This window comes from Caenorhabditis remanei, chromosome IV (assembly GCF_010183535.1).
Source record: "Caenorhabditis remanei strain PX506 chromosome IV, whole genome shotgun sequence".
Classification (NCBI taxonomy): domain Eukaryota; kingdom Metazoa; phylum Nematoda; class Chromadorea; order Rhabditida; family Rhabditidae; genus Caenorhabditis; species Caenorhabditis remanei.
The window spans coordinates 1,313,811-1,338,417 of record NC_071331.1 but is presented as its reverse complement, the minus strand read 5'-3'; the positions used below and the strand labels follow the sequence as shown (position 1 = coordinate 1,338,417).

The following is a 24,607-nucleotide window of genomic DNA, read 5'->3' as shown; positions in this document are numbered from 1 at the left end:
TGACTGAGAAAAAATCATGAGATATAGTTGCCCGCGTACGAATACGGGGTGATAGGGTCCTGATAAAATAAGACGACAAATACACAGTTTCTTACAATAAATAAGGTTTATTGCAAGAAAATAAAATAAGAGAGCGTAACTTACAAAACAAAGGTTAAACAACCAACGCTAAAACTAGAACTAAACTCTGAAAGCCACCCGACTCCAGAAACTACTTGTTGCCACGTGGAGTACACGTGTCCACGTGAACTGACGCGCTGAGGTTACGGTAGGCGCGTGAGCTTTTGGCGGAGTGTCGTTGCGTATTTATTGTGAGGACTCGGAGAACTACAGGGTTATGAGGGTACCTTGCCACCGGCAACTTCCCCCCCTTTACAGAAACCGGGCCCCGACCGGTTCGAGTACTCTCACAGATACGACTTACATTCTTCTCCCCTTATCTCACACCACCTAGCCTAAACTCAGTCACACCACCCTAACATAAAAACTACTAAAACAAAAATAGTTAATTAACAATTTGGATTGTCCACCAAGATGACATCACTGGTGACTCCATTTGTCCTCCTTTATCCGTGGCTCCGAAGTCACCGACTCCTTTCTCAGTTGGGCCACCACCACATTCTCTGTCGTCCTCGCCTCCAGGAACTCCAGCAGTTGTTCCCACGTTTTGAACTTTTCGCCCGCACTCGCAGCCGAATCGCTCCACTTCACATGACCGGCAGTTATCCAACTCCGTTTCCAACTTTCCACCAATCCCGATTTTGCCCAATCCATTTTGTATGGAATGATCGTGATCTCCTTCACTTCCTTAGCTAACTTTCGAACCAAGTTACCCAACTTTTGGTTCGTCTCCTCGTCATCCGTGAGCTCTAACGAGAATACGATCGATTCTACATTCGCAAAATCGAATTTATCCTTCCACGTGTTCAGCGCACTTTTCCGATACTCAAAGATGGATTTTCCCTTTACGCCGATTCTCGGAGTTATGAGAATCTTCGATTCTCTAATCACCGTCTTCTTTGGCTTCATCCCTTCTTTTTTCTCCTCCGTCACTGTATCCACAGCGATTTCCTTGCTCTTCTCCGCAGTTTTCTTGGTAGGATCCATGTTTCCAACACGGATTCCAAGATTTCCTATCGTGAACACCTTCTTCTTTGGTTTCACCCCTTCTTTTTCCTCACTACTTGTTTTTTCGTCACCCGTCACTGTTTCCACAGCGATTTCCTGGGCTTCCTCCCGCAAGCCATTCGGCTTACGCTCCTCCTGATCCAGCTTCTTCCTCAGTTTCGTCAGCGCCTTCTCCAGCTTCCTGACCTGAGCCTCAGCCACCTCCTTTTCTCTCTGAATTTTCCGGATTTGCTCCCCGAGCATCTCCTTTTCTCTCTGGCTTTCTCGGATTTGCTCCTCGAGCATCTCCTTTTCCTCATTCCAGCACTCCGTCAACAAGTTCTCCTCGACTTGCACTTGCGCTGCCTTCGCACACGCCTCTCTCAACTCTTCCACCGATTCGAGCTTGAACTCTCTCATGACTCGAATCACCGATCGCGGCCATTCATCTCCTCCGATTTCTTCGAACTTTTCCAACAACTCTCTGTGGAAAATTCTCATCGGCTCTAGAATCGCATCCGCCTCCTGTTCGCTGCATTTTGCTGTCAACTCCCCGAGTTGCAACCTTGTTTCGTCCTCCACTTTGACGATGCTAGCGATAAGTTTAGTGAACTTCTTCACTTTCTTTCTTCTCTCCTTCACGCTCATTTGAGTTTCCACAACAATCATCCGATTGTCGTCTACTTTCAACGTTGACTGCTTCGACGATGTTTTGTCGCTCATCTTCTGCGTTGTTGTCCGTAAACTAAGTTTCTATTCAAAAACTGTCTACTTTTCGTTGATTTTCAATCGACGAAGATTACTTCGATTCTTCGGAGAATTCCTCCAAGTTTCCCCGTTATCCAACGAAAGAAACTGCCAAAAACCAGTAAATAATTCCTCCGTTTATTCAAACCGAAGAAAAATAAAACCAGAAAATTACAGAAAAACAAGGAAGAAGAACGAAAAACGATTGACACGATTCGGCCCCCAAGTTGCCCGCGTACGAATACGGGGTGATAGGTTCCGGATAAAATATAAGGCGACAAATAAACAGTTTCTTACAATAAATAGGGTTTATTGCAAGAAAATAATATAAGAGAGCGTAACTTACAAAACAATAGCTAAAACAACCAACGCTAAAACTAGAACTAAACTCTGAAAGCCAACCGACTCCAGAAACTACTTGTTGCCACGTGGAGTACACGTGTCCACGTGAACTGACGCGCTGAGGTTACGGTAGGCGCGTGAGCTTTTGGCGGAGTGTCGTTGCGTATTTATTGTGAGGACTCGGAGAACTACAGGGTTATGAGGGTACCTTGCCACCGGCAACTTTCCAAATTTCTCAAAACTGGCTCAAGGTGATTTTTGAGTTTTTTCCGCTCATATTTTTCAAGTTTTGATACATCAGAAGCATTGTTTCTCTTTCCCCCAAAATTTTTAAAAAACTTTTTTTGAGTTTTTCAATGGATCCAAGATGGGAAAAGCATTTGCGCAAAGTTTTTTTCACGTTTTTTGTTTTTGATGACACGAAATATAGTTGGATCTTCCTTGAAAATCCATTTCTCGACATGTCTCGTTCATTTTGAAACAACATTTGTGCAATTATAAATAAAATCGTATTCTTTCACCAATATACTCCGTCATTGAAAAACTCAAAAAAAGTTTTTTAAAAATTTTGGGGGAAAGAGAAACAATGCTTCTGATGTATCAAAACTTGAAAAATATGAGCGGAAAAACTCAAAAATCACCTTGAGCCAGTTTTGAGAAATTTGGAAGCTGACAAAATTTTTTTTTTAAAGCAATGCAAATGGGAGCGAACCATAGATCTTCAGACACAGGCAAACCGCTCCGGATGAAATTTGGTCCAAACGCGGATGAACACTCGACGTCAAAACGATACCAAAAAAGGCATCAAATTTGGTCCAAATTTGGACCAAATTTGATCCTCGGCGGTTGGCAGCGGAAAAATTGGGCAGGGGTTCCCCGGATCAGAATTTTCTGGTTATTTCTAATTGTGAATAGTTATCAAGCAACAAACAATTGTATGATTGTATATCAACATTTATTTTATTCAAACTTAAGAAAAAAACTTAGAAAAATTTGGAAAACTCAGTGGAAAAAAATGGAAAAATCTAATATTTGGCGATTTGTTTTTGATTTTGCTTTTTGGTCTGGTTCCGGGGCGCCATTTATGGGTCGACGACGATCTAAAAAAAAAGATTTATAGTTAATTTTTTAAGTCAAAAGAAGATTTTTTCATTCGTAAATTTTCTTAATTGTAGAGCAGATACTTCGAAACAATTTTTCGTTAAAATTGAAGTGAGAACTCGAAAAATTAAACGATTTCACATTCTGATTGAAATTTCCAAAAATTTCCAAAATATTTCTAATATTATCATACTATTTTCTTCCTATTTCAATGTCCATATAAACCAAAAGTATTGTTTCAAGATTTCGGAAAAAAATCACTTACAGTTATGGGAATGCATCGTAAACATATAAAAGTGCGCAGACCAGAATCCAAACGTCGGAAGCTCTTCTGAAAAGACAATTGTCAATTTTTTTCAGTTTTCGAAACGAAACTCACTTCTATGCCTTTTTAATAGGGTAGTTCCGCGATTCAGGCCAATTGGTAGACGATTTTTGAATGTAATTGACTGAAATGAACTTATTTTCGATGAAAAAGCGAAAAATCTTACACGAAAAACGAGAAAATAGAAATAAATGAAAGAAAACTTGAAAATGAATGAGTGCCAACTCATCCACATTTGATCCTCGTTTCATCCTCGGCGCTTTAGAGATCCCCTCAAAAATGAGGACGCCCGCATCTCACCCGCGTTTCATCCTCAAAACGGCTTTGAGCCGCGTAGGATGAAATTAGGGCCACGTTTGGTCCTAATTTGTCCTTCGCCCGCATTTGGCCCGCGTTTCATCATCAGCGGTTTGCCTGTGGATTACCATCCCAACTCTTTACCAATGGACCATTCAACCTATGATTCTAACGTGATTCAATTTCGTATATTTTTAAAAATTTCACGTTCCTCGAACTCTCTTGAAAAGTTCAGAATTCAATGGGGAAATCCAAGGTCACGGCGAAAATATATTCAAGTTTTCAGACCTAAATTTCTCGAACTGTGAGGGTCCATAGCAAAAACAGAATCCATATTATTTTATAACGTGTTTTCAGCTTTCCAATGATATAGGTCACATGTCATAACTCCATACCCCACTCACAACATTCCCTAGTGAGACGGAAGAATCATTCAATTTAATTTGAATGAAGCTTCAAGAAATTTCAAACAGCGAATACATAGATCACAGAATTCAAAACAAGTAATGCACTTGGAAAACTATCACTTGAAACTGAAGATGTTTAAAAGTTCTACAGTTTCAGTTGTTTCATTTGAATCAGGTCAAGATGTTTGATTTACTATTATATTTTTCCACTTTTTTACAATCCAAATCTTTCATTCATTATCAGTTTATGATGTAGATAATCGGGAACATGAGATCTCCTGATCTCAATGATAATTTAGAATTTTTTCAATGTAGAGAACATAGTTGTACGGAACGACATTTTTCGATTTCCGGAATCCGGAACCGGAATCATTTTTTTTAAATCCGGAATCCGGAACCGGAACCGGAATGTCAAAAAAAACCCGGAATTCCGGAATTTCGGAATCCGGAATCCAGATTCCGGACAACTGTGGTAGAGAACAACGGAAACACTTTGACTCTTTCCGTTTTCTTTTAATTTAAAAGTTTGTATGGTCTCCAAACGTGCGCTGAAGGAGCTTTTTTGACCTTTCGAGCCGTTTCTTCGTTGTAGCTTCCGAGAGAATGGCTGCTTTTCTTACACGGTAGCAGGTAAGTTTCAGCTTGTCTTTGACAATCCTTCCCATCGAACGTGAACTAATTTTCATACCTTTCGCCATTTTTCTGATGCTCCGATGTGGATTTCTTCTGATTCTCTCTTTCACAGCTTTAATCCGATCTGGAGTCACGACTGTTGGTTTTCTGCCTCTCCCACATCTATCCAAAAACGTGCCAAGCTTTTTGAAACGAGAAATCGAATCATAGACGGTTCTACTTGGGACTCCGAGCCGTTTAATGATGTCAACCGGAGGGACTCCTGCTTTGAAAAGGTTCAAAATAGAAGAGCGATGTGGACTCGGCGGTGCCATTTACCTAAAACAAAACCGATCAATCTGAAATTTGGCACAATGATAAAAATGAAATAATTAACAAAAATTTAAATAATACGCGCTCCAGAATTGCGTCAATCGCCTTGCTTTATGGCGCCAAACTTTTGTGCGGGTAATTCTGCCGCACCCTGTATATGAATTAGAATATTCTGTTTCAGAATGCTCATAACTACACAATTGATGTCTGTTGGTTACTATCTGAGAATTCCGAGATAAAAAAAATAACGTAATTGCACCAGGTGTACAAATTCCATTATCAAGTTCTTTCTGGAACATTTTTGAACAAAAAATTGTTTATTCTTGAACTATTTCTAAGTTACTGTTTCAGCATTGGCAAATTTTTAATTAATCCAATTAGAACCAATACGGCTGCATTATTTCAAAATGGAATAGCTCAGACATCAATCCCTATATTGGTGCCCAAAAATCTTCCTAGTCACTAATTACCACATAATTACCCCCTTCAAATTCCCAGAATCTCAAATGTTTCCATAATATCACGTACCAGATCAAAGTGTAGACTCCAATCTAAAACTGACCTACTTTTTCCCCTAATTGAAACCACTTTATTCAATTTGTGCATTTGACGTGTCTCTCTCCATGATAACTCCACCTCTCCAGGAGTATTTCATTATACCTCCGCTATATTTACTAGGAATGGAAGGGGGCACCTGATTTATTTCATTCTTTTTTTGATAGCTTGTTTTTTGGTCATGAAGTTGTGCTAATTGTTATTATACTTGAAAATGAAAATGTTCCCGTTTCCATATTCCCATCTGTATACCGTGTCGCTTTTTAAGTAATAAATTGCTTGTCTATATATTTCCAGAAAAGTCTATGAATGGTGACCGACATCTACTCCCTTCCTGCTGTCCAAATAATCGGCGACCCTCTCGATGAGACACTGGAAAAAGTTGTGGAGACTATACAATTCTCTATCTTTTGCTTTACCCTACCATTCTATATTTTTGTGATCTACCACCTACTTGACGCTCAGTTACGAGGTGTCGAGGATTTATCGACCCCATTTTTCAAGTTGTGTGTGACAACGGCAATTGTGGATATTTGTGAGTTTATTACTACAATAACCGCTTATTGATTCCAATTTTTTAAAATTTATCTGAAACCAAAAAAAAGTTAATAATTCCAGGGACCCTTCTGAACAACTACCTGGGCGCCATGTTCCCAAAATGGGGGTGGGGAACTCGCATATATATATTTCTTGACGGATACTATGCACATACGTATTTGTATTTTGCATGGACTTCTGGTGAGTCATTTTGATCGAAAAGTGTCTGAAAATTAGTTTTCTGGAACTGGTTTAGTCCGGGTGTCGCCCAATAATTAGTCCGCTGTAGTTCTGATCTTTAATATGAAAATTTTGAATCTGTACAGATTTTTAAAATTAGACTTTGTGTCTGAAATCCCTCTCACGTCAGATAATACATTCCTGCAAAACCTTCAAGTTTAGTGTCATGTGTCCGTGGGAAGAATCCATTGTGATCTCTGAGAAACATTTATGTTTTGATTATCGCAGAAACAATTGGTCAAACATCTGAATAAGATATAATTAAAGCGAGTAAAGTGTCTGAGCATAGAAATCTGTAATTTAAATTTTTCGGGAAAATAATAAAGTTAATAAGGGATCAAAAGTTATCTACCACAATATTGAGTCACAAAAATAATAATAAACTGTCTTGTAAAAAAAATATAAAAAATAATGAGGCAAAAAGTAAAATAAGGCAAATGAAACAACCATGCTTGTCATACGGGCAGAGCTGTGACGATGGTTTCTCTAGAATTTTTTTCTGTATTGAGTCCTGCGGGGTTTTTAAAAGAATTATTTTCATTAGTTGCAATTTGATATTTCTATTTTTAGAATCGATTTTTATCAAATAATTTTGTTAAAGAAAAACCGTCGTTCCCACTCGACAAGTATGGAACAAACTGAATGAATGAGCAATAGTTCGAGTTCAATAAGTAATAATAGCAAACTTCATAAAGATTTAAGCTTTCTATGAAACTGAAAATTATGTTTCTGATTTAAAACATAAACAGTTTTGTTATTAGTTTCATTGATGATTTTGTTGAATGCAAAAAGTTGGAGTGTAGATGAAATAGAAAAAAGTATGGAAGCCTTCCCGTTCACTCAATGAAAGAACAATAAGACGAAGAACATTTCAGTTTTGTGTAAAACAGAAAATTATGTTCCTGATTCAAAACTGTCATAATGTGATCTTGCTTTTTGCTTCGCACTCACTTTACACGTCTATGTGAATTGACCAAACTAAAACACTCCCGATGTTTTCCATTCCTTCGTTTCCTAGAATTCATATCAAATCATTTTTACTTTGCCAAGTAGCAATTCTAGTCTATTAAAGGGGGTTTCCTTGAATATAAGCAGCTGCGGAGTCTGCTGAAAACAAAAACTGAAAAATCGGATTAGCACTTGAACTATGCACCCAAAATATTCTAAAACGGTTCTAGCTATGACTTTCATGATAAGCTAGCACTAATTGAAACAACTAGATACGGATAATGTTTCAATACTTTAGTTTATTTCAGAAAAATAAAAGTTTATTATTAAATCTTCTCAATTTTGCAAAAACATATATTCCTGATACAAAGGGGTTTCAAAATGCGCAATAGTAGTGCATATTTATTCTTGATGTTGTTCGAGAACATTTTCATCCACTTCCTTGTAATTTAACCTTATAACTAATCACTTCTATTTCGATAAGTACTTGTTTCTGTATGAATTTCAAATGTGTTATTTGGTTGACAATGGTTGTTTTGGGGAATTGGTTTGTCTACAAAAGTCTAGTATGAAAAGAAAAAGGTTGGCTCCAGTTCTGTTATCTGAAACACGAAAAGAAACATTTCGGCAAAAATGTCTTTAACCCACAGTCAATCCGCCTCACAGCATATATGTCCGTGGAAAGGTTCTTTAGTGATATCTGAGAAACATTTGTATTTCGTTCAAAATTTGTCAAACATCTGAACGAGGTATAATTGGGGTGAAGAAGGTATCTGAACGCAGATATCTGTAATTCGAACTGTTCGAAATATACTAAAATAAAGTGGTCAAAGATTACCCAAAGTTACTACAATATGTATTGAAATGTGACACAATAGTTTTGTGACAAAACAAAAAATATTTAAGTCTTCTCTAAAACTGAAAACTATATTTCCGATACAAGTTTATTTCAAAAAATGACTTAATTTGTTTTCAGTTTGTTCACTGAATTTTTATGCTTCCATTTCCAATCTCCGTTTCCTAGAATTCATTACTAATATTTTTATTTCTAGTAGCCATTCTAGGATAATAAAAGGGATTACCTAGAACGTAAACAGCTGTGGAGTCTGCTGAAAACAAAAACAGAAAAATTGGATTAGCACTTGAACTATGCACCCAAAATGTTCTAAAACGTTTCTAGCTATGACTTTCATGATAAAGTAGCACAAAATATATAAAAAACTAGAAAAACATACTGTTTTCATACTTTTATTTAAATCGGATTATGGCTTGAACTATGCACACAGAATGCACTAAAAATGTTCTAGCTATGACTTGCTTAAAAATATAAAAAAAATATATATAACAACTAGATAAAGATAATGTTTCAATACTTTTGTTTATTCCAAAATAGTTAAAGTTATTCATAGATCCCAGGCCGTTCGGAAGTTTTTTTTATACAAAGTGATTTCAAAATGTGCAAAAGTAGTGCTTATTCATTCTTGTTCATGGTCGGGAACGGTTTCATCCATTTCCTTGTTAACTGATCCCTTTCCGTTCACCGTTTCCAAGATCTCATATGTACATAACTAATCACTTCTATTTCGACAAGTAATCGATTGCATTAACGGCTGAGGTGGCATTTTGATTAGAATGGTGGTTTTGGGGGATTGGTTAGTCTGAAAAAGTCTGGTATGAATAAAATGAGTCGGCTCTTATATCGACTTTTTGAATCCGATCTGAAACACAAGCAGATACATTTTTGGAAAAATATCAGAAGCCTAGAGTTCCGTGGGAAAATTCTTTAGTGATATCTGAGAAACATTTACTTTTTTGTTCAAAATTGGTCAAACATATAAACGAGGTATAATTCGGGTTAAGAAGGTATTTGAACGCAGATAATTATCTGTAATTTGCATTTCCGGAATTAAGTGGTCAAAGATTACCTAAATTTACTACAATGCTGAATCAAAAATAAATGTGTTATTAATTAAAACGTATGAGTCAAAAATTAAGAAGTAGTCTAGTTAGAATCGAAAAAAGGTACCCCCAATAGTCTTGTGACAATACGACGATTATTTGAGGTATTTTTAGAACTGAAATCAATATTTCCGATACAACTTTGTTTCAAAAAATGACATGAATTCATTCTAAGTTTGTTCAATCGTTACTACTATCTCCCTATTTCCTAGAAATCATTACTAATATTTCTAGTAGTCATTCTGCATTTGACATAGACTATAGTCTATGTCAAATGTACACAGCTGTGGAGTCTGCTGAAAATCAACAGAAAAATTGGATTAGCTCTTGAACTATGCACCCAAAATGTTATAAAACGGTTTACCTACTCATAATAAAATTAGAAATAAAATAATGTTACAAAACTTTAGTTTATCACTGTAACACAAAAGTCCTTCAATATTTTTTCCATTATATCCCATTTTCAGGAATCTGCCAAGCGATGTGCATATCAGTCCTCGCCACCAATCGCCTCTCCGCTATCATATTCCCGAATCGACATCATCATGTAACTGATACTTTTCTTTTCTAACTCTAGTTACAAATTTTCAGATCTGGAGTACCCAACGTCTCCGAATAGCATACGCGATTCAATTCCTACCGGGAATGATGGCTGGTATGGCAACACTATTCGATAAAACTCAACTTTATAGAAATTCAAAAAATGGAGTGATTCCGAAGTTTAGGAAGTGAGGTTTCACTGTTTTTAGGCAATACTGATAATTAAATAATGAAAATTAATGTTTTAGTGAAGCCCTGGTCACCTACTTCTTCCTAATTGCTGGCGCATTCTTGACTGTAGTTTGTATATATCTGATATTTGCCTATTGTTATCTATTATTTGTGTTACGAAGGAACACCAAAATGATAGTGAGTTTAAAAAAACTATTCATTCCACTGCATTAGCACGGCACTCTTCTTACAACCGCGCTCTACCGAAACCGAAGAAAATAGTGCGCGATATTGAGAGACTCAGAGAAAAAGAGGAATTTCGGTGAAACGCAGTTATAAGAACTGTGCCGAGCTAATACAGTGCGCGTCATAAGTTTATGCCACTCCCCAAATCTGAGGTTTCTGTGAAAACAAGACGTTTTCAAGAAAAATGGTTTATACCTAGAGACCGCAACATTTTTTTCAAACTCATTTTTCCATTAAAATTTCCATTCTGGCCTGTTCTTCAGGTAAATGGAAGTACATTCCCAAATTTTTTTCCGAAAATATTCACACTTTCCGAAGTTACAGGACGTTTTAGTCAGCCACGGTTTCTACTGAATTCTCTTGGAGAATTCTATCGTTTTCCTGACCACGCAAAAAATAATTTCCATTTTCACGTTCAATCCGTCAAATTTTGGCAAAAATTGGGAAAGTCCGAACCAGAAACCCTTTGATTAAAAACCCAGCGTGTTATCCACTGAACTAAACGAACACAAATGTGACGCTGAAAATAGGAAAATATATTTTTGACGTGATTTTTTAAAATTCAATAGAATTTTTGAAGAATTTTCATCATATTTCGAGATGAAACATCAAATATCTAATATTCTACAGCACGAAATTTTTTGTTTCCAAGTCGACCTAGATCGAAATTTTGCGTAGAATCTGAATCCGTCAAGAAACGATGCGTGTTTGACCTCCTTTAACCTAAACTGTCGGGAAAACTGATTTTCTTTCTGAGTCTGTTGTCTTCCGACACAAAGGAAACTACATTTTACGAATCAATGAGCTTCCAAATTTTGGCCCCAGGTACCTGAAGAGTTGTCTAAAAAGAATATGCCAGAAAATATATATGTTATCACACAAAGTTTTTTGATGTGATGCCTCGCAGTTCAGATGGCTCCCAAAAAAATTCGACAGCACGAAAATCGAATTTTCTTTTAAAACCTATTAGAGTATGTCCAGAACTATTAGAAACTGTCAAAAAATGATGCGTGTTCGACCTAGAACATCCTAAACGTGACATTTTTCTGAAAAAAGCAAAACTTTTTTCAGTTTTCTGAGAAAACTATACATTTGGGTGAAAGGAAAGTGTGTTCATTGAATTTTACGTACTCGATTACATAGGGGTCAAAAGTTTACATTCTGTTTTAGCGTACTGGGCTCTCAGGGCAGACCGTCAAACATTTCAATACGCTCCCCATGACGCCCCAAGAGAAGAAAATGAAAAACTCCGCCCACGTTCATTGCGGTCCCTATTTATACCACTAAATTCAGCGCCTAAAAAAACCTAGGTGACCAAATTTTCAGACCCCTACCTCTAATAATACGGCCCCAGCACCAAAAAGTCACCTTTTAGGCCGCGTCAAAAGTGTATGCTGTTGTCAACTATTTCCCTAAAGACAAATTTGTCGACAACTGAAAGGCTGAATGATGAGCCCCACATGGTTTTCCCCGCAAACTTAGGCTCATCATCGCCTTACTAATCTCTTATTTAAATATCGTTCCAATCTGTTCACTAATTCACATTATTTATCTCTTTTCAATCACCTGTTATCAGGAATATTCAAATAATTATAATTCAAATTACCGCTCTTAGTTCCCTTTTGTCAGTAAACACGCTCTATCGCTCAGCGACTCTCCTCCGCATCAACACTATCTCGTTGCCGGCGGCCGCGACGCGTATCCGCGTAGCGGTCGACCGCGCATCTCGATCCCAATCTGGTCCTACGAGAGAGGCCCGCTCTCCTACTTTTTGGGTAGAATGCGTGAGAGTGAGAGAGTTTTCCGGCGAAATAGATCCTTATAATTTTCCAGGACTATTTCTAGCCATTTTAGCGCGAACTGACGCTAGGAAATTCCTAAAACTCCACCTTTTTGGGGCCCTTTAGGCCAATTCTAGCGATCCGCGGTTGTGACCGCTCATTTGTCTACTAATCGACCCGCGGCACATCCAGCAGGACGCTTTTCTAAATATTTAAATTATCTCTCTCAAAATTATCTAAATCTTTCGTAATAAATGGATCTTTGTCTTAAAACTTGTGTTCTGTTGTCGCATCGCTCATCCTCACACTTATAGCCGTTTATTCACACATTTTATCCAGTTAGGGAAGATTTTATCCGGAGCGGGTCTGTCTCCGACCGCATTAAAGGCCCGCCTCCACATATGCCACCTCCTAAAAAACGAGTGAACCTCGAATTTTTTTCGCGTCTTTTCAACTTTTATCAGTTTTTTTGTTATTTTTCGTTGTTTTATAATGTTTTTTGATGGAATCGTCTGCTTCTAAAATATTTTGAGCAATTTCCCAGTTGATTTTGTCATGGTTTTTGAACTTTTTTGACTTTGGATTGAAAATCTTGAAAAATTCAAAGAAGGTCCATCAGAAATTTACTTTTAGACGATGGAATCAACAGATACCGTTTATTAATGTTGGAAAAAGAAATAAAAACGGTTCCTGGTTGATTCTCCGAAGATTTGGATTACTTGGAACACATGCTTCCTCAGACTGTCATTGAGGCTTTGATGGTAGTTTGGCTGAATGACATTCTACTTGTCCAGAATTGCAATTTCCTGTTGAGCAGAAGACGAAAACGCTCAACCTTGACAGTAAACAACATTTTCAAGAAGTTTCCAAGCATTTCTAACAAAATTCAGATCCGAGGAACTCTCAGAACGACGGAAGCACTTGATAATATTGGTCAAAAACCTGCTCACCGTTCCTTGATGTGTATGACCTGCAAGATGATCTCGAATGACCATCAAAGAACATTTTACGTAGGAATCATCATATTTCTTGTCAGAAGGTGCAGAGAATTTTCAACAAGGCAACCAGACTAGATCCTGCATGATGATCTGCTTTTTGACCAATACTATCAAGTGCTTCCGCTGTTCTGAGAGTTCCCCGGATCTGAATTTTGTTAGAAATGCTTGGAAACTTCTTGAAAATGTTGTTTAGTGTCAAGGTTGAGCGTTTTCGTCTGCTCCTCAACAGGAAAATGCAATTCTGGACAAGTAGAGTGTCATTCAGCCAAACTACCGTCAAAGCCTCAATGACAGTCTGAGGAAGCATGTGTTCCAAGTAATCCAAATCTTCGGAGAATCAACCAGGAACCGTTTTTATTTCTTTTTCCAACATTAATAAACGGTGTCTGTTGATTCCATCGTCTAAAAGTAAATTTCTGATGGACCTTCTTTGAATTTTTCAAGATTTTCAATCCAAAGTCAAAAAAGTTCAAAAACCATGACAAAATCAACTGGGAAATTGCTCAAAATATTTTAGAAGCAGACGATTCTATCAAAAAACATTATAAAACAACGAAAAATAACAAAAAAACTGATAAAAGTTGAAAAGACGCGAAAAAAATTCGAGGTTCACTCGTTTTTTCGGAGAGGGCATAAACTTTTGAAGCGGCCTAAAAGGTGACTTTTTGGTGCTGGGGCCGTATTATTAGAGGTAGGGGTCTGAAAATTTGGTCACCTAGGTTTTTTTAGGCGCTGAATTTAGTGGTATAAACCATTTTTCTTGAAAACGTTTTGTTTTCACAGAAACCTCAGATTTGGGGAGTGGCATAAACTTATGACGCGCTCTGTACATTCAACTACGCGTTTCAGAAAAACTCGGCATTTCAAAAATCCAGGAATCAAATCAAGAAGAAGGAGATGAAATTATTCATTATGAGTAGTATTACAGGTTTGTACTATTTCAATAGTTCCATATTTTCTGTATAATTCTAAACATCTCGATTATATTTGTTTCCAGTCGCAATCCAGATCGCAGCATTATGCCTATTCGTGTCATATGCCACTTCGATTCTTGTCATTTCACTGGACAAGTTTTATTTGCTGTATAATGCGATCAGGTTAGAAAAATTCTCTAAAAAACATGAATACCATCAACATGAACTTAAACTCGAATCTTTCACAAAATCCAAAAACTGTAAAAATATATTTTCAGTGATCTCTACGCTGGCATCAACCCATATCTTCTGTGGATATTCTCAGATTCTCTCCGAAAGTATATTTTGATTCGAATTGGATTCAGAAAGAAGAAAAAGGGACCAAGTTCTTCTGTTCTCACTGTAGTTGTACATTGAATATTACTGGTTTTTTTGGAAAGAAATAAACGGTTTCGATATTATTTTTTAATACGAAAAAGGATTTAGTCTTGCTATGATAAGTAGTTTTATTGAAATAACAATCTCTTAGTAGCATTTCTGTTTAACTCACCTCAGAAAAAACTTGGAGAAACATCTCACGAATGCTGCGAATGCAACAGTTATTCGCTATCAAAATATGTATACAGATCTAGTGCACGGTCTACCGTAGAATTTCAAAAATCTCTCGGTCTCGAATCGTTTCTCGAATGCTTCTCAAATTTATGTATGAGAACTTCGTGGCCTCCCTGAAAATTCTCTATCTTCTGCTTTACCCTTCATTTTTATATTTTTGTGATCTACCACCTACTTGACGTTCAGTTACTAGGTGTCGAGGATTTATCGACCCTGTTTTTTCCAGTTTTGTGTGACAACGATAGTGATGGATATTTGTGAGTTTTTCATTTTTCTTCGGCAGCTCCTCGCCAATCGTTAGTGATCTGACTTCAACGCGTTTAAAGTTTATCTGAAACTGTGTTAAACATTCCAGGGACCCTTCTGAACAAGTACCTGGGCGCCATGTTCCCAAAATGGGGGTGGGGAACTCGTATATATTTATTTCTTGATGGATACTATGCACATACGTATTTATATTTTGCGTGGACTTCGGGTGAGTCACTTTTATTAAAAAGTGGCTGAAAATGTGTTTCATGTTGGGGGTCTACAACTAATTAGTTGGAGTTCTGATTTTCTATATGAAAATTTTGAATCTGTACCGATTTGTACTTTGTAACGAAGGTATTTTTTATAAGAAAAAACATTCCTGCCAAAAATTAGCTTCGAATTATTGACATGTGTCCGTGGGAAGATTCCTTTGTGATGTTTGAGAAACAGTTGTAGTTTGTTTATCGCAAAAAAAATTGGTCAAAAATCTTAAAAGGGTATAATTAGCGGCGAAGATGTTGTCTGGACCTAGAATTCTGTAACTGAAACAGTGATGAGAGATTACTCGAAGCTACGTCAATAGTGCTTCAATACTAAATGTGTTATTGGATAAAAAAATGAGGCAAGAATTGTGATAAAATGAAGTTAGAGTTCGCAATGAAAGAACAATAAGAGGAAGAATATTTCAGTTTTGTGTAAAACTGAAATATATATTTCTGATTCAAAACTGTTTAAAAAAACAAAACAGTTTTGTTGTTAGTATACAGTAGTCAGCTGCTACCATTCCTCCAGTTTCTTAGAATTCTCAGCTAAGAATTTTGATTTCTAGTAGTTATTCTAGTCTATGTCAAATGTAAACAGGTGCGGGGTCTGCGGAAAAAAAACATAAAAATATTGGATTAGGGCTAGAACTATGAATGTTATAAACGGTATACCTACTCATGATAAAATTTAACATTGGATAATGTTTCAAAACTTTAACTTATCACTATTACATAAAATTTCTTCAATATGTATCTCTTCCATTGTATTCCGTTTTTAGGAATCTACCAAGTATTGTAGATGAAACAGAAAAAAGTATGAAAATCTTGAATCGCTAATTAATCATTGCAATACCAGTTGGCTCATGCTGTCTTCGACTCAAACCATGCTCTATAAATTTAGAATGCTATAAGAACACTATCAAACGTGAACCCCATTTTTCAATCATTTGGAAAAAGTATTATATTGTAGTTAGAGACAGCACCATTTTTTAAACTTTTTTTGCTGAAATTTTCAGTTTTCTGTCCAAACCTAATTATCTGTAATTTGAATTTGTGTGACTGCCAATAACATTGGAATTAGGTGGTCTAAGATTACCCAATGCTACTCCAATTACGAATTGTGATATTGGATAAAAAAATGAGTCAATAATTGTGATTAATGCCGTTACGCAACGTAATGACAGAACAATAAGACGAAGAATATTTCAGTTTTGTGTAAAACAGAAAATTATACTTCTGATTCGAGACTGTCTTGAGACATGATGTGTTTTTCGTATTCACATTACATTCAATTGTGAATTTATCAAATCAATCGCTCCAACTGCTTTCCATTCCTTCCTTCCCTGGAATTCATTACTAATAATTCTTTAACAAGCAGCCATTCTAGTCTATTAAATATGGTTACCTTGAAAATAAGCAGCTTCGGAGTCTGCTGAAAAACAACAGAAAAATTGGATTAGCCCTTGAACTATGCACCCAAAATGTTTTTGGAGAAATCTAGCTATAACTTGCATGATAACATAGCTCTAAACAAAACACTATACTAGATAAAAATAATGTTTCAATACTTTAGTTTATTTCAGAATAATTAACGTGATTAATCCAATGTTAAAATTGTGATCACACCAGATTTTCCTGGAATACCTCCCATTTACATCATTTTGAAAACTGTGAAAAAATGTTTTCAGTGATCTCTACGCCGGTCTCAATTTATACAACCCATAGATAATCACACAAAGATGAATTGTTTTTAATACTATTGATTAGTGAAAAAATACCAATTTTCTATTATAATAAAAAATGCTAAAAATCGAGCCCACTAGAGAATAGAGAAAAACATAAATTCAAGTAAAGCTTGAAACAGAATTTATTAAAATTTAAGAGAGAATCTTTTCTATTTTTCTGTTCCAACCTAATTTCATCAGAAGAACCGGCCAAAAACAACACTTCCATATATCCTTCAATATCAACTCTTCTTTTTCAGCTTTATTATTCAGAGCTCACAACTAATACATAGCTTCTATGCTGATTTCCTGCTTTACAAGTTCTATAAGAAAAAATTAGTTTTTCTGAACCTTACTGACGTTATAGAAGTGGTCTGAAAGTGTGGCTCCACATACTTGGAGATTCATTTTCTCAAATTTTGACACTTGTTTGAGTATATCTACCTACAGAACTAATTCAGAGATGTTCTCCAGTTAGGAGTCATTGTTGTGAGATCTCATAGTTATGTATCTGTATTTTTTGCTTGGTAGTCATCATATCGATAGCGAGACAAAATTGTAGTATCTCTGAAAATAAAATCTTGAAACAGTCTGTCTATAAACTAATTTTCATAATAGAACCAGAACATCAGGCTTGAACCTTGTGAATTTTGAATTATTATTTTCCTTGACAAGTGGAGCCCTCTAAAGGTTTTTTGCAGTTTCATGATGCCGTGTTAACAAAAGAATCACACTGGTATCTAATTGAATTGATTTTTTAAAGGGGGTTTCCTTGAATATAAGCAGCTGCGGAGTCTGCTGAAAAGTAACAGAAACATTGGATTAGCCCTTGCACTATGCACCCAAAATGTTCTAAAGGAGTTCTAGCTATGACTTTCATGATAAGCTAGCACTAATTGAAACAACTAGATACGGATAATGTTTCAATACTTTTGTTTATTTAAGAATAATTAACGTGATTAATTCGGAAATGTGACAATTTTCGACTATTTTTCAGAATTTCTTCTAATTCTGGCTGATAGTCGAAAATTTGACTTTTTCGCGAAAAAATTCAAAAAAATTCAAAAAATTTGAAAAAATTTGAAAATTTGACTTTCGCGCCAATTTGCCCGGGCCTTAAGCCCGGCCCGGCCCGGCCCGGCCTGGTCAAAACCTGCTAAATGCCAATGAGAGTCGAGTTATGAGCTCTCAAACTTTTCATGAGATAGAGCTTTTTTAATTTCAAAACGGCAAATGGTATACGCGAGATATTCTTATTTTTATCACGTACGAGCACATGTGAACCGCTGGGGAGCACAGATTAAACCGCGCGGTGGCGTGTATACCGCTGATTTAAAATTCCACATAAAAAAAGCTCTATCTCATGAAAAGTTTGAAAGATCATAACTCGGCTTTCATTGGCATTTAGCAGGTTTTGACTGCAGAAATGGACTCCTCGTCATCGAAAATACCAATAACCAAATTTCTGGATTGTTCGAAAGTGGCGTCTCCAAAGACTTCCCTTGTGAGGTCATCACTGTTATACCAAAATTCATATTGATGAAATTTACTTATCAAACATTTTTACTCACCTGAAACAGTGAATTGAAATTCTAAGTGCAGTACAAGTCCACCTGGACTTTACCACATTCTGCAACAAAAAACCTAACAGAAACAAGATATTCTTGCAGTTTCGCGAATACTATATATGTTGGGAGGCAGGTGTACAACATTGTGTGAATTGTTTCGCTAGGTAAAATCACATGGTACATTGTCCATCAATTGGTTCCTGATTGCGACGGAATGAAGCGTGGAGACCTCACAAATCGGGGAGAAACGTGGTGCGGGAAACACGAATCGGGGAGAAACAAATCGGGAAAATACCATTCCTAGCTATGACTTTCATGATAAGCTAGCACTTATTGAAACAACTAGATAAGGATACTGTTTCGAAACTTCAGTTTATTCCAGTAAAATAAAAGTTTATTATTAACTTTTGGCAAAAACATATATTCCTGATACAAAGGGGTTTCAAAATGTGCAAAAGCAGTGCTTATTTATTCTTGTTGATGTTCGAGGCGGTTTCATCCATTTCCTTTTAAATTGACCCCTTTCCGTTCATCGTTTCCAAGATCTCATAACTAAAAATCTAGTATGAACAGAAAAAGGTCAGCTTCAGTTCTGATGTCTTAAATTTACTTTTCGAACTTGTATCGATCTGAAACACAAGCAGATAAATTGCCTGCAAAATTGTCTTTAACTCACAGTTAATCCACAACACAGCATATGTGTCCGTGGAAAGGTTCTTTAGTGATATCTGAGAAATATTTGTTTTTTGTTTTTGGTTCAAAATTGGTAAGGCATCTAAACGGGGTAGAGTGAAGAAGCTATCTGAACATGAATCTAATATTGCCAAACTAAATCTTACTAAATATCTTACCCTCAACACCCATACCATCTAATTCTGTGACCCGGTCTAATTTAAATCTCACTCAACTCCTCTTCTGAATGTAACGTGTCAGTGACTTGTTCCTTCGTTTCAAATAAAATATAATAAATATAATAGTCTTGTGACCATATAAATAATATTTAAGTCTTCTCTAAACTGAAATCTATATTTCCGATACAAGTTTGTTTCAAAAAATGACTTGAATTCATTTTCTCTTTGTTCAAGGAATTTCTATGGTTCCGTTCACCCCAATTCATGGAATTCATTACTAATCATTTTTATTTCTAGTAGTCATTCTAGTCTATGTCAAATAGCTGCGGAGTCTGCTGATAAAAACAGAAAAATTGGATTAGGGCTAGAACTATGCACACAGAATTTTCTGAAACGGTCTACCCAAAATTATATATTGGATAATGTTTCAACACTTTAGTATATCGCTGTAACATAAAAGTTCTTCAATAAATCTCTCATTCGCGGGTTCTTGACCGTACTTTCGCCATAAAAAAGTTTTATACTACGGTAGTCAAGACCATAGTTGTCCGGAATCCGGATCCCGGAAATTCCGGGTTTTTTTTGACATTCCGGAAAATGAAAATTTTCCTTCCGGTTCCGGATTCCGGATTCCGGTTTTTTGAATTTTTTTCCGGAATCCTGAAGTTTAAATTTAATATTTTTTTTTGAGTTTTAAAGACAACTGCATTACTTCTTCTTCGGTTTTGAACCTCAAAAGTAGTTTTAAACTTAATTTATCATTAAAAACACTCGAAAAATTGACTTGGCCTTGAAATTTATCGAATCTTTCCGGAATCCGGATTCCAAGAAATTCCGGAATTCCGGGTTTTTTTCGTCATTCTTTTTTTTCCGGATTCCGGATTCGGCATTTCGAAAATTTGATTCCGGTTCCGGATTCCGTATTCCGGAAAATCTAAAATCTTATTCCGGTTCCGGATTCCGGGTTCCGGAAATAAAAAAATCTCATTCCGGTTCCGGATTTTGGATTCCGGAAACTGAAAAATCGCATTCTGTACAACTCTGGTCAAGACCCACTCCGCGTCCCCGGGCCGAACTTTGAGCGAGCGGTCAGCCACCGGCGAATGGGTAATATATAACCACAACCAAATTAAATATTTGATAATGTTTCAAAACTTTAGTTTATCACCGTAACATAAAAGTTCTTCAATTAATTTCTCCATAATGTTATCACGCACGTTTTCAGGAATCTCCCAAGCAATGTGCATCTCAGTCCTCGCCACCAATCGCCTCTCCGCTATCATATTCCCGAATCGACATCATCATGTAATCTTTTTTCTCTTTTCTAACTCTAGTTACATATTTCTAGATCTGGAGTACCCAACGTCACCGAATAGCATACGCGATTCAATTCCTACCGGGAATGATGGCTGGTATGGCAACGCTATTCGATAAAACTCAACTTTATAGAAATTCAAAAAACGGAGTGATTCCGAAGTTTAGGAAGTGAGATTTTTAGAAAATAATAGACAAAAAGAACATTCTTTTTTTTTAGTGAAGCCCTGGTCACCAACTTCTTCCTGATCGCTGGCGTATTTTTGACTGTAGTTTGTATATATCTGATATTTGCCTATTGTTATTGTCATGCCCCATAACGTTCTTTGAGTTCCTCTGACGTAAACACTTATTCTAGCACCTTCCATAGAGTGACCAGCTCCCGGTACTAACTGATAAGACATTTGTATTTAACCCTTGCCACCGACCAGTCTTGGTCGGTTCTCTTATCTATGTTTATTGGACATAATGATGTCTAACTGACACTGAATAAAGATGATGATACCGCTACACTAAAGGCATAAGAATCTCTATATAACATGGAGGTTCCACCTTCGCCATGAGTATACTGCTCATGGTGAACAAGGGTGCAGAGATCGAAGCCTGATTCTGAAATGACGAGTTCTTCTTTATAATTCTGACCAATTGCTAGGCTACCAAAGAGTACCCAACAGCAAATTGCTTGGTTTTGTAAAAGAAAAAAAAAGAAGATTCCACCTGTGACAGTATCTTCTCCATTCTCTACTGTCAGAGCTGGTAAATCTCAAAAACTACCTCTAATGCTAAAGTCAACCAATCCTCCGCTTTTGTAAGAGCTAGTGAACTAAGAAATCATTTCATAATCGAAATATCTTATTAGTCCGCCACTCAAAAGTATTCAGAGTGAAGCTAGACATCTGAAATGCTCGTTATCAAAGCAAGTACTTTGATAGGAATGACTTCAAGCTCGTTCAACATGATTCCGTTCTCTTCGTGTCCAGAAACACTCTCTTCGTGTCCAGAAAAAATAGTTGAAATGAAATGAGGCGAAGCTTGAAGAAAGAAGCTCGTTACTCTGTAAAAAGCTTATCAATGAATGATAAGTAAGGAGAATCATGTCGTATTGAAATATCTTGAAATTCACAATTTTGAGAGAATTCAATCCACATCAGAGAAGAGAACAATTGGTTTTAGTTGTCATGCTCAAAGAAGATGATAACAGTAAATACCTGGTGTGGCGAGTAAGATCGAAACTCCTTTCAAAGAACGAGTCAAGATTTCGAGTACGGAAAAGTTATGACTAAAGAACTAGATGAGATATGCAATGATGTTTTCTATCGGAAAAGAAATCATTGGGAACCTGACCGAAAAAAGGTAACCGTTTAATACCCCTATAAAAGGTGTAAGACGGACCTTGTCTAACTGAATTCTGCCTTAAAAGTCAAAATTCAGTGAAGACAGATCAGAAGTTAGAAGATGATTGTCGACTATTCAGTCTTAGCAAGCAAAGTATTTAAATTCATTCATCCATCGAGATGAAATCTTTGAAAACAAAACTTGCCAACGTAAGACGTGCTCTTGGCAAATCATGAAAACTCTCTGACTGATAACAAAGAAATGGCGGCACGAAACGCTGAATTTGCATTTTACAACCTTGGCAAACAGTGGCAACATTGCGGACACCAACAATGGCTGGATTCAACGTGACACTACAGACAAGATCACTGGCATTTTCAACAACATCTGGAACTTGTGTCAAGGAGTCATTGCTACATTGGATCATTAACAACGACAAGATGCAGGATGGTTTGTAATCGGAAGCTGAGGATCACAACAACATCATGGTTTGGAGATGGATTGAAACTACAGAAGTTGGAAATGGAAATGGACTCATATTGGACAATGACATCAACATCAACTACTTCTACCGCTACATCAGATGAATTACTTACTTAAAATATTGTATTACTTATCCCCTATAGCCTTTTTTATTTGAGTCGCTCGGGACGAGCTTTCCCAAAAGAAGGGGGATGTCATGCCCCATAACGTTCTTTGAGTTCCTCTGACGTAAACACTTATTCTAGCACCTTCCATAGAGTGACCAGCTCCCGGTACTAACTGATAAGACATTTGTATTTAACCCTTGCCACCGACCAGTCTTGGTCGGTTCTCTTATCTATGTTTATTGGACATAATGATGTCTAACTGACACTGAATAAAGATGATGATACCGCTACACTAAAGGCATAAGAATCTCTATATAACATTATCTATTATTTGTGTTACGAAGGAACACAAAAATGATAGTGAGTTTAAAAAAAAACTATTCATTCCACTGCATTAGCACGGCACTCTTCTAACAACCGCGCTCTACCGAAGCCAAAGAAAATTGTGTGCGAAGTTGAGAGACACTGAAAAAAAGAAGGACTTCGGTGGAGCGAAGTTGTAAGAACTGTGCCGAACCAATATATTCAACCACTTGTTTCAGAAAAACTCGGCATTTCAAAAATCAAGGAATCAAATCAAAAAGAAGGAGATGAAATTATTCATTATGAGTAGTATTACAGGTTTGTACTATTTCAAAGTTTACATATTTTCTGTATAATTCTAAAATTCTAGTTAATTTTTTTCCAGTCGCAATACAAATCGCAGCACTATGTCTATTCGTTTCATATGCCACTTCGATTCTTGTCATTTCATTGGACAAGTTTTATTTGCTGTATAATGCGATTAGGTAAGAAAAATGCTAAAAAATATCATCAGCATGAACCTAAAACTCTAATCTTTAACAGCATTCCAAAAACTGTAAAAAATATATTTTCAGTGATCTCTACGCTGGCATCAATCCATATCTTCTATGGATATTCTCCGATTCTCTCCGAAAGTATATATTGATTCGAATTGGATTCAGAAAGAAGAAAAAGGGACCATCTTCATCTGTTCTCACTGTCGTTGTACATTGAATATTACTGGTTTTTTTGGAAAGAAATAAACGGTTTCAATATTATTTCTTAAAACGAAAAAGGATTTAGTCTTGTTATAATTAGGTTTCTTGAAATAACAATCTCTTAATAAGCTCCGTTACGAGGTGTCGAGGATTTATCGACCCCATTTGTCAAGTTATGTGTGACAACGGCAATGGTGGATATTTTTAAGTTTATGACTACCGAATCAATAATCGCACATCGATTTCAAATTTACTAAATTTATCTGAAACCGGGTTGATTTTTCCAGGGACCCTTCTGAACAACTACCTGGGCGCCATGTTCCCAAAATGGGGTTTGGGAACTCGTATATATTTATTTCTTGATGGATACTATGCACATACATATTTATATTTTGCGTGGACTTCTGGTGAGTCATTTTTATTAAAGAGTGCCTGAAAATGAGTTTTATGTCGGGGATATAGTACAAATTAGTTAGAGTTCTGATTTCCTATATGAATTTTCTGAATCTGTACCGATTGTACTTTGTAACGAAGGTATTTTTACACAAGAAAAAACCTTCCTGCCAACTATTAGCTAAGAATTATTGACATGTGTCCGTGGAAAGATTCCTTCGTGATGTTTGAGAAAAAGTAGTAAAGAAGTTGTCTAAACATGGATATCTGTAATTTAAAACAGTGACCAAAGATTAACCAAAGCTATGTACTTCAATAGTGAATCACTAAAAGTGTTATTGGATAAAAAATAAGTCAAGAATTGTGATAAAACAAAGTTAGAAAACTCAATGAAAGAACAATAAGAGGAAAAATTTTTCAGTTTTGTGTAAAACAGAAATATATATTTCTGATTCAAAACTGTTTACGAAACAGTTTTTTTGTTAGTATAATTTCTAGTATTTGTGCTTTTTTAATTGGCCGAATCAATCACTCCCACTGTTTCTAT

At 36.4% G+C, this 24,607-nt stretch overlaps 5 protein-coding genes across 5 annotated transcripts; 4 read left to right on the top strand and 1 right to left on the bottom strand.

The window, feature by feature from the left end:
• Nucleotides 1-540: 540 nt before the first annotated feature.
• On the bottom strand, nucleotides 541-1,830 carry GCK72_012206 (uncharacterized protein; the record flags this gene model as incomplete). The annotated part of the gene is made up of 1 exon (XM_003110495.2): nucleotides 541-1,830. The coding sequence occupies one exon, from the start codon at nucleotides 1,828-1,830 to the stop codon at nucleotides 541-543; it is 1,290 nt and encodes a 429-aa protein (XP_003110543.2).
• Nucleotides 1,831-6,135: 4,305 nt separating this feature from the next.
• GCK72_012205 (uncharacterized protein) lies at nucleotides 6,136-10,242 on the top strand (the record flags this gene model as incomplete). The annotated part of the gene is made up of 4 exons (XM_053728919.1): nucleotides 6,136-6,361; nucleotides 6,445-6,564; nucleotides 9,978-10,057; nucleotides 10,102-10,242. 4 exons carry the CDS (start codon nucleotides 6,136-6,138, stop codon nucleotides 10,240-10,242), a joined length of 567 nt encoding a protein of 188 aa, XP_053583691.1.
• Nucleotides 10,243-14,158: 3,916 nt separating this feature from the next.
• GCK72_012204 (uncharacterized protein) lies at nucleotides 14,159-14,577 on the top strand (the record flags this gene model as incomplete). The annotated part of the gene is made up of 3 exons (XM_053728918.1): nucleotides 14,159-14,174; nucleotides 14,244-14,343; nucleotides 14,439-14,577. 3 exons carry the CDS (start codon nucleotides 14,159-14,161, stop codon nucleotides 14,575-14,577), a joined length of 255 nt encoding a protein of 84 aa, XP_053583690.1.
• Nucleotides 14,578-20,666: 6,089 nt separating this feature from the next.
• GCK72_012203 (uncharacterized protein) lies at nucleotides 20,667-21,061 on the top strand (the record flags this gene model as incomplete). Its single annotated transcript, XM_053728917.1, has 3 exons — nucleotides 20,667-20,732; nucleotides 20,776-20,912; nucleotides 20,962-21,061. 3 exons carry the CDS (start codon nucleotides 20,667-20,669, stop codon nucleotides 21,059-21,061), a joined length of 303 nt encoding a protein of 100 aa, XP_053583689.1.
• Nucleotides 21,062-22,408: 1,347 nt separating this feature from the next.
• On the top strand, nucleotides 22,409-23,683 carry GCK72_012202 (uncharacterized protein; the record flags this gene model as incomplete). Its single annotated transcript, XM_053728916.1, has 3 exons — nucleotides 22,409-22,526; nucleotides 23,355-23,454; nucleotides 23,545-23,683. The coding sequence occupies 3 exons, from the start codon at nucleotides 22,409-22,411 to the stop codon at nucleotides 23,681-23,683; spliced, it is 357 nt and encodes a 118-aa protein (XP_053583688.1).
• Between the last annotated feature and the right edge of the window lie 924 nt (nucleotides 23,684-24,607).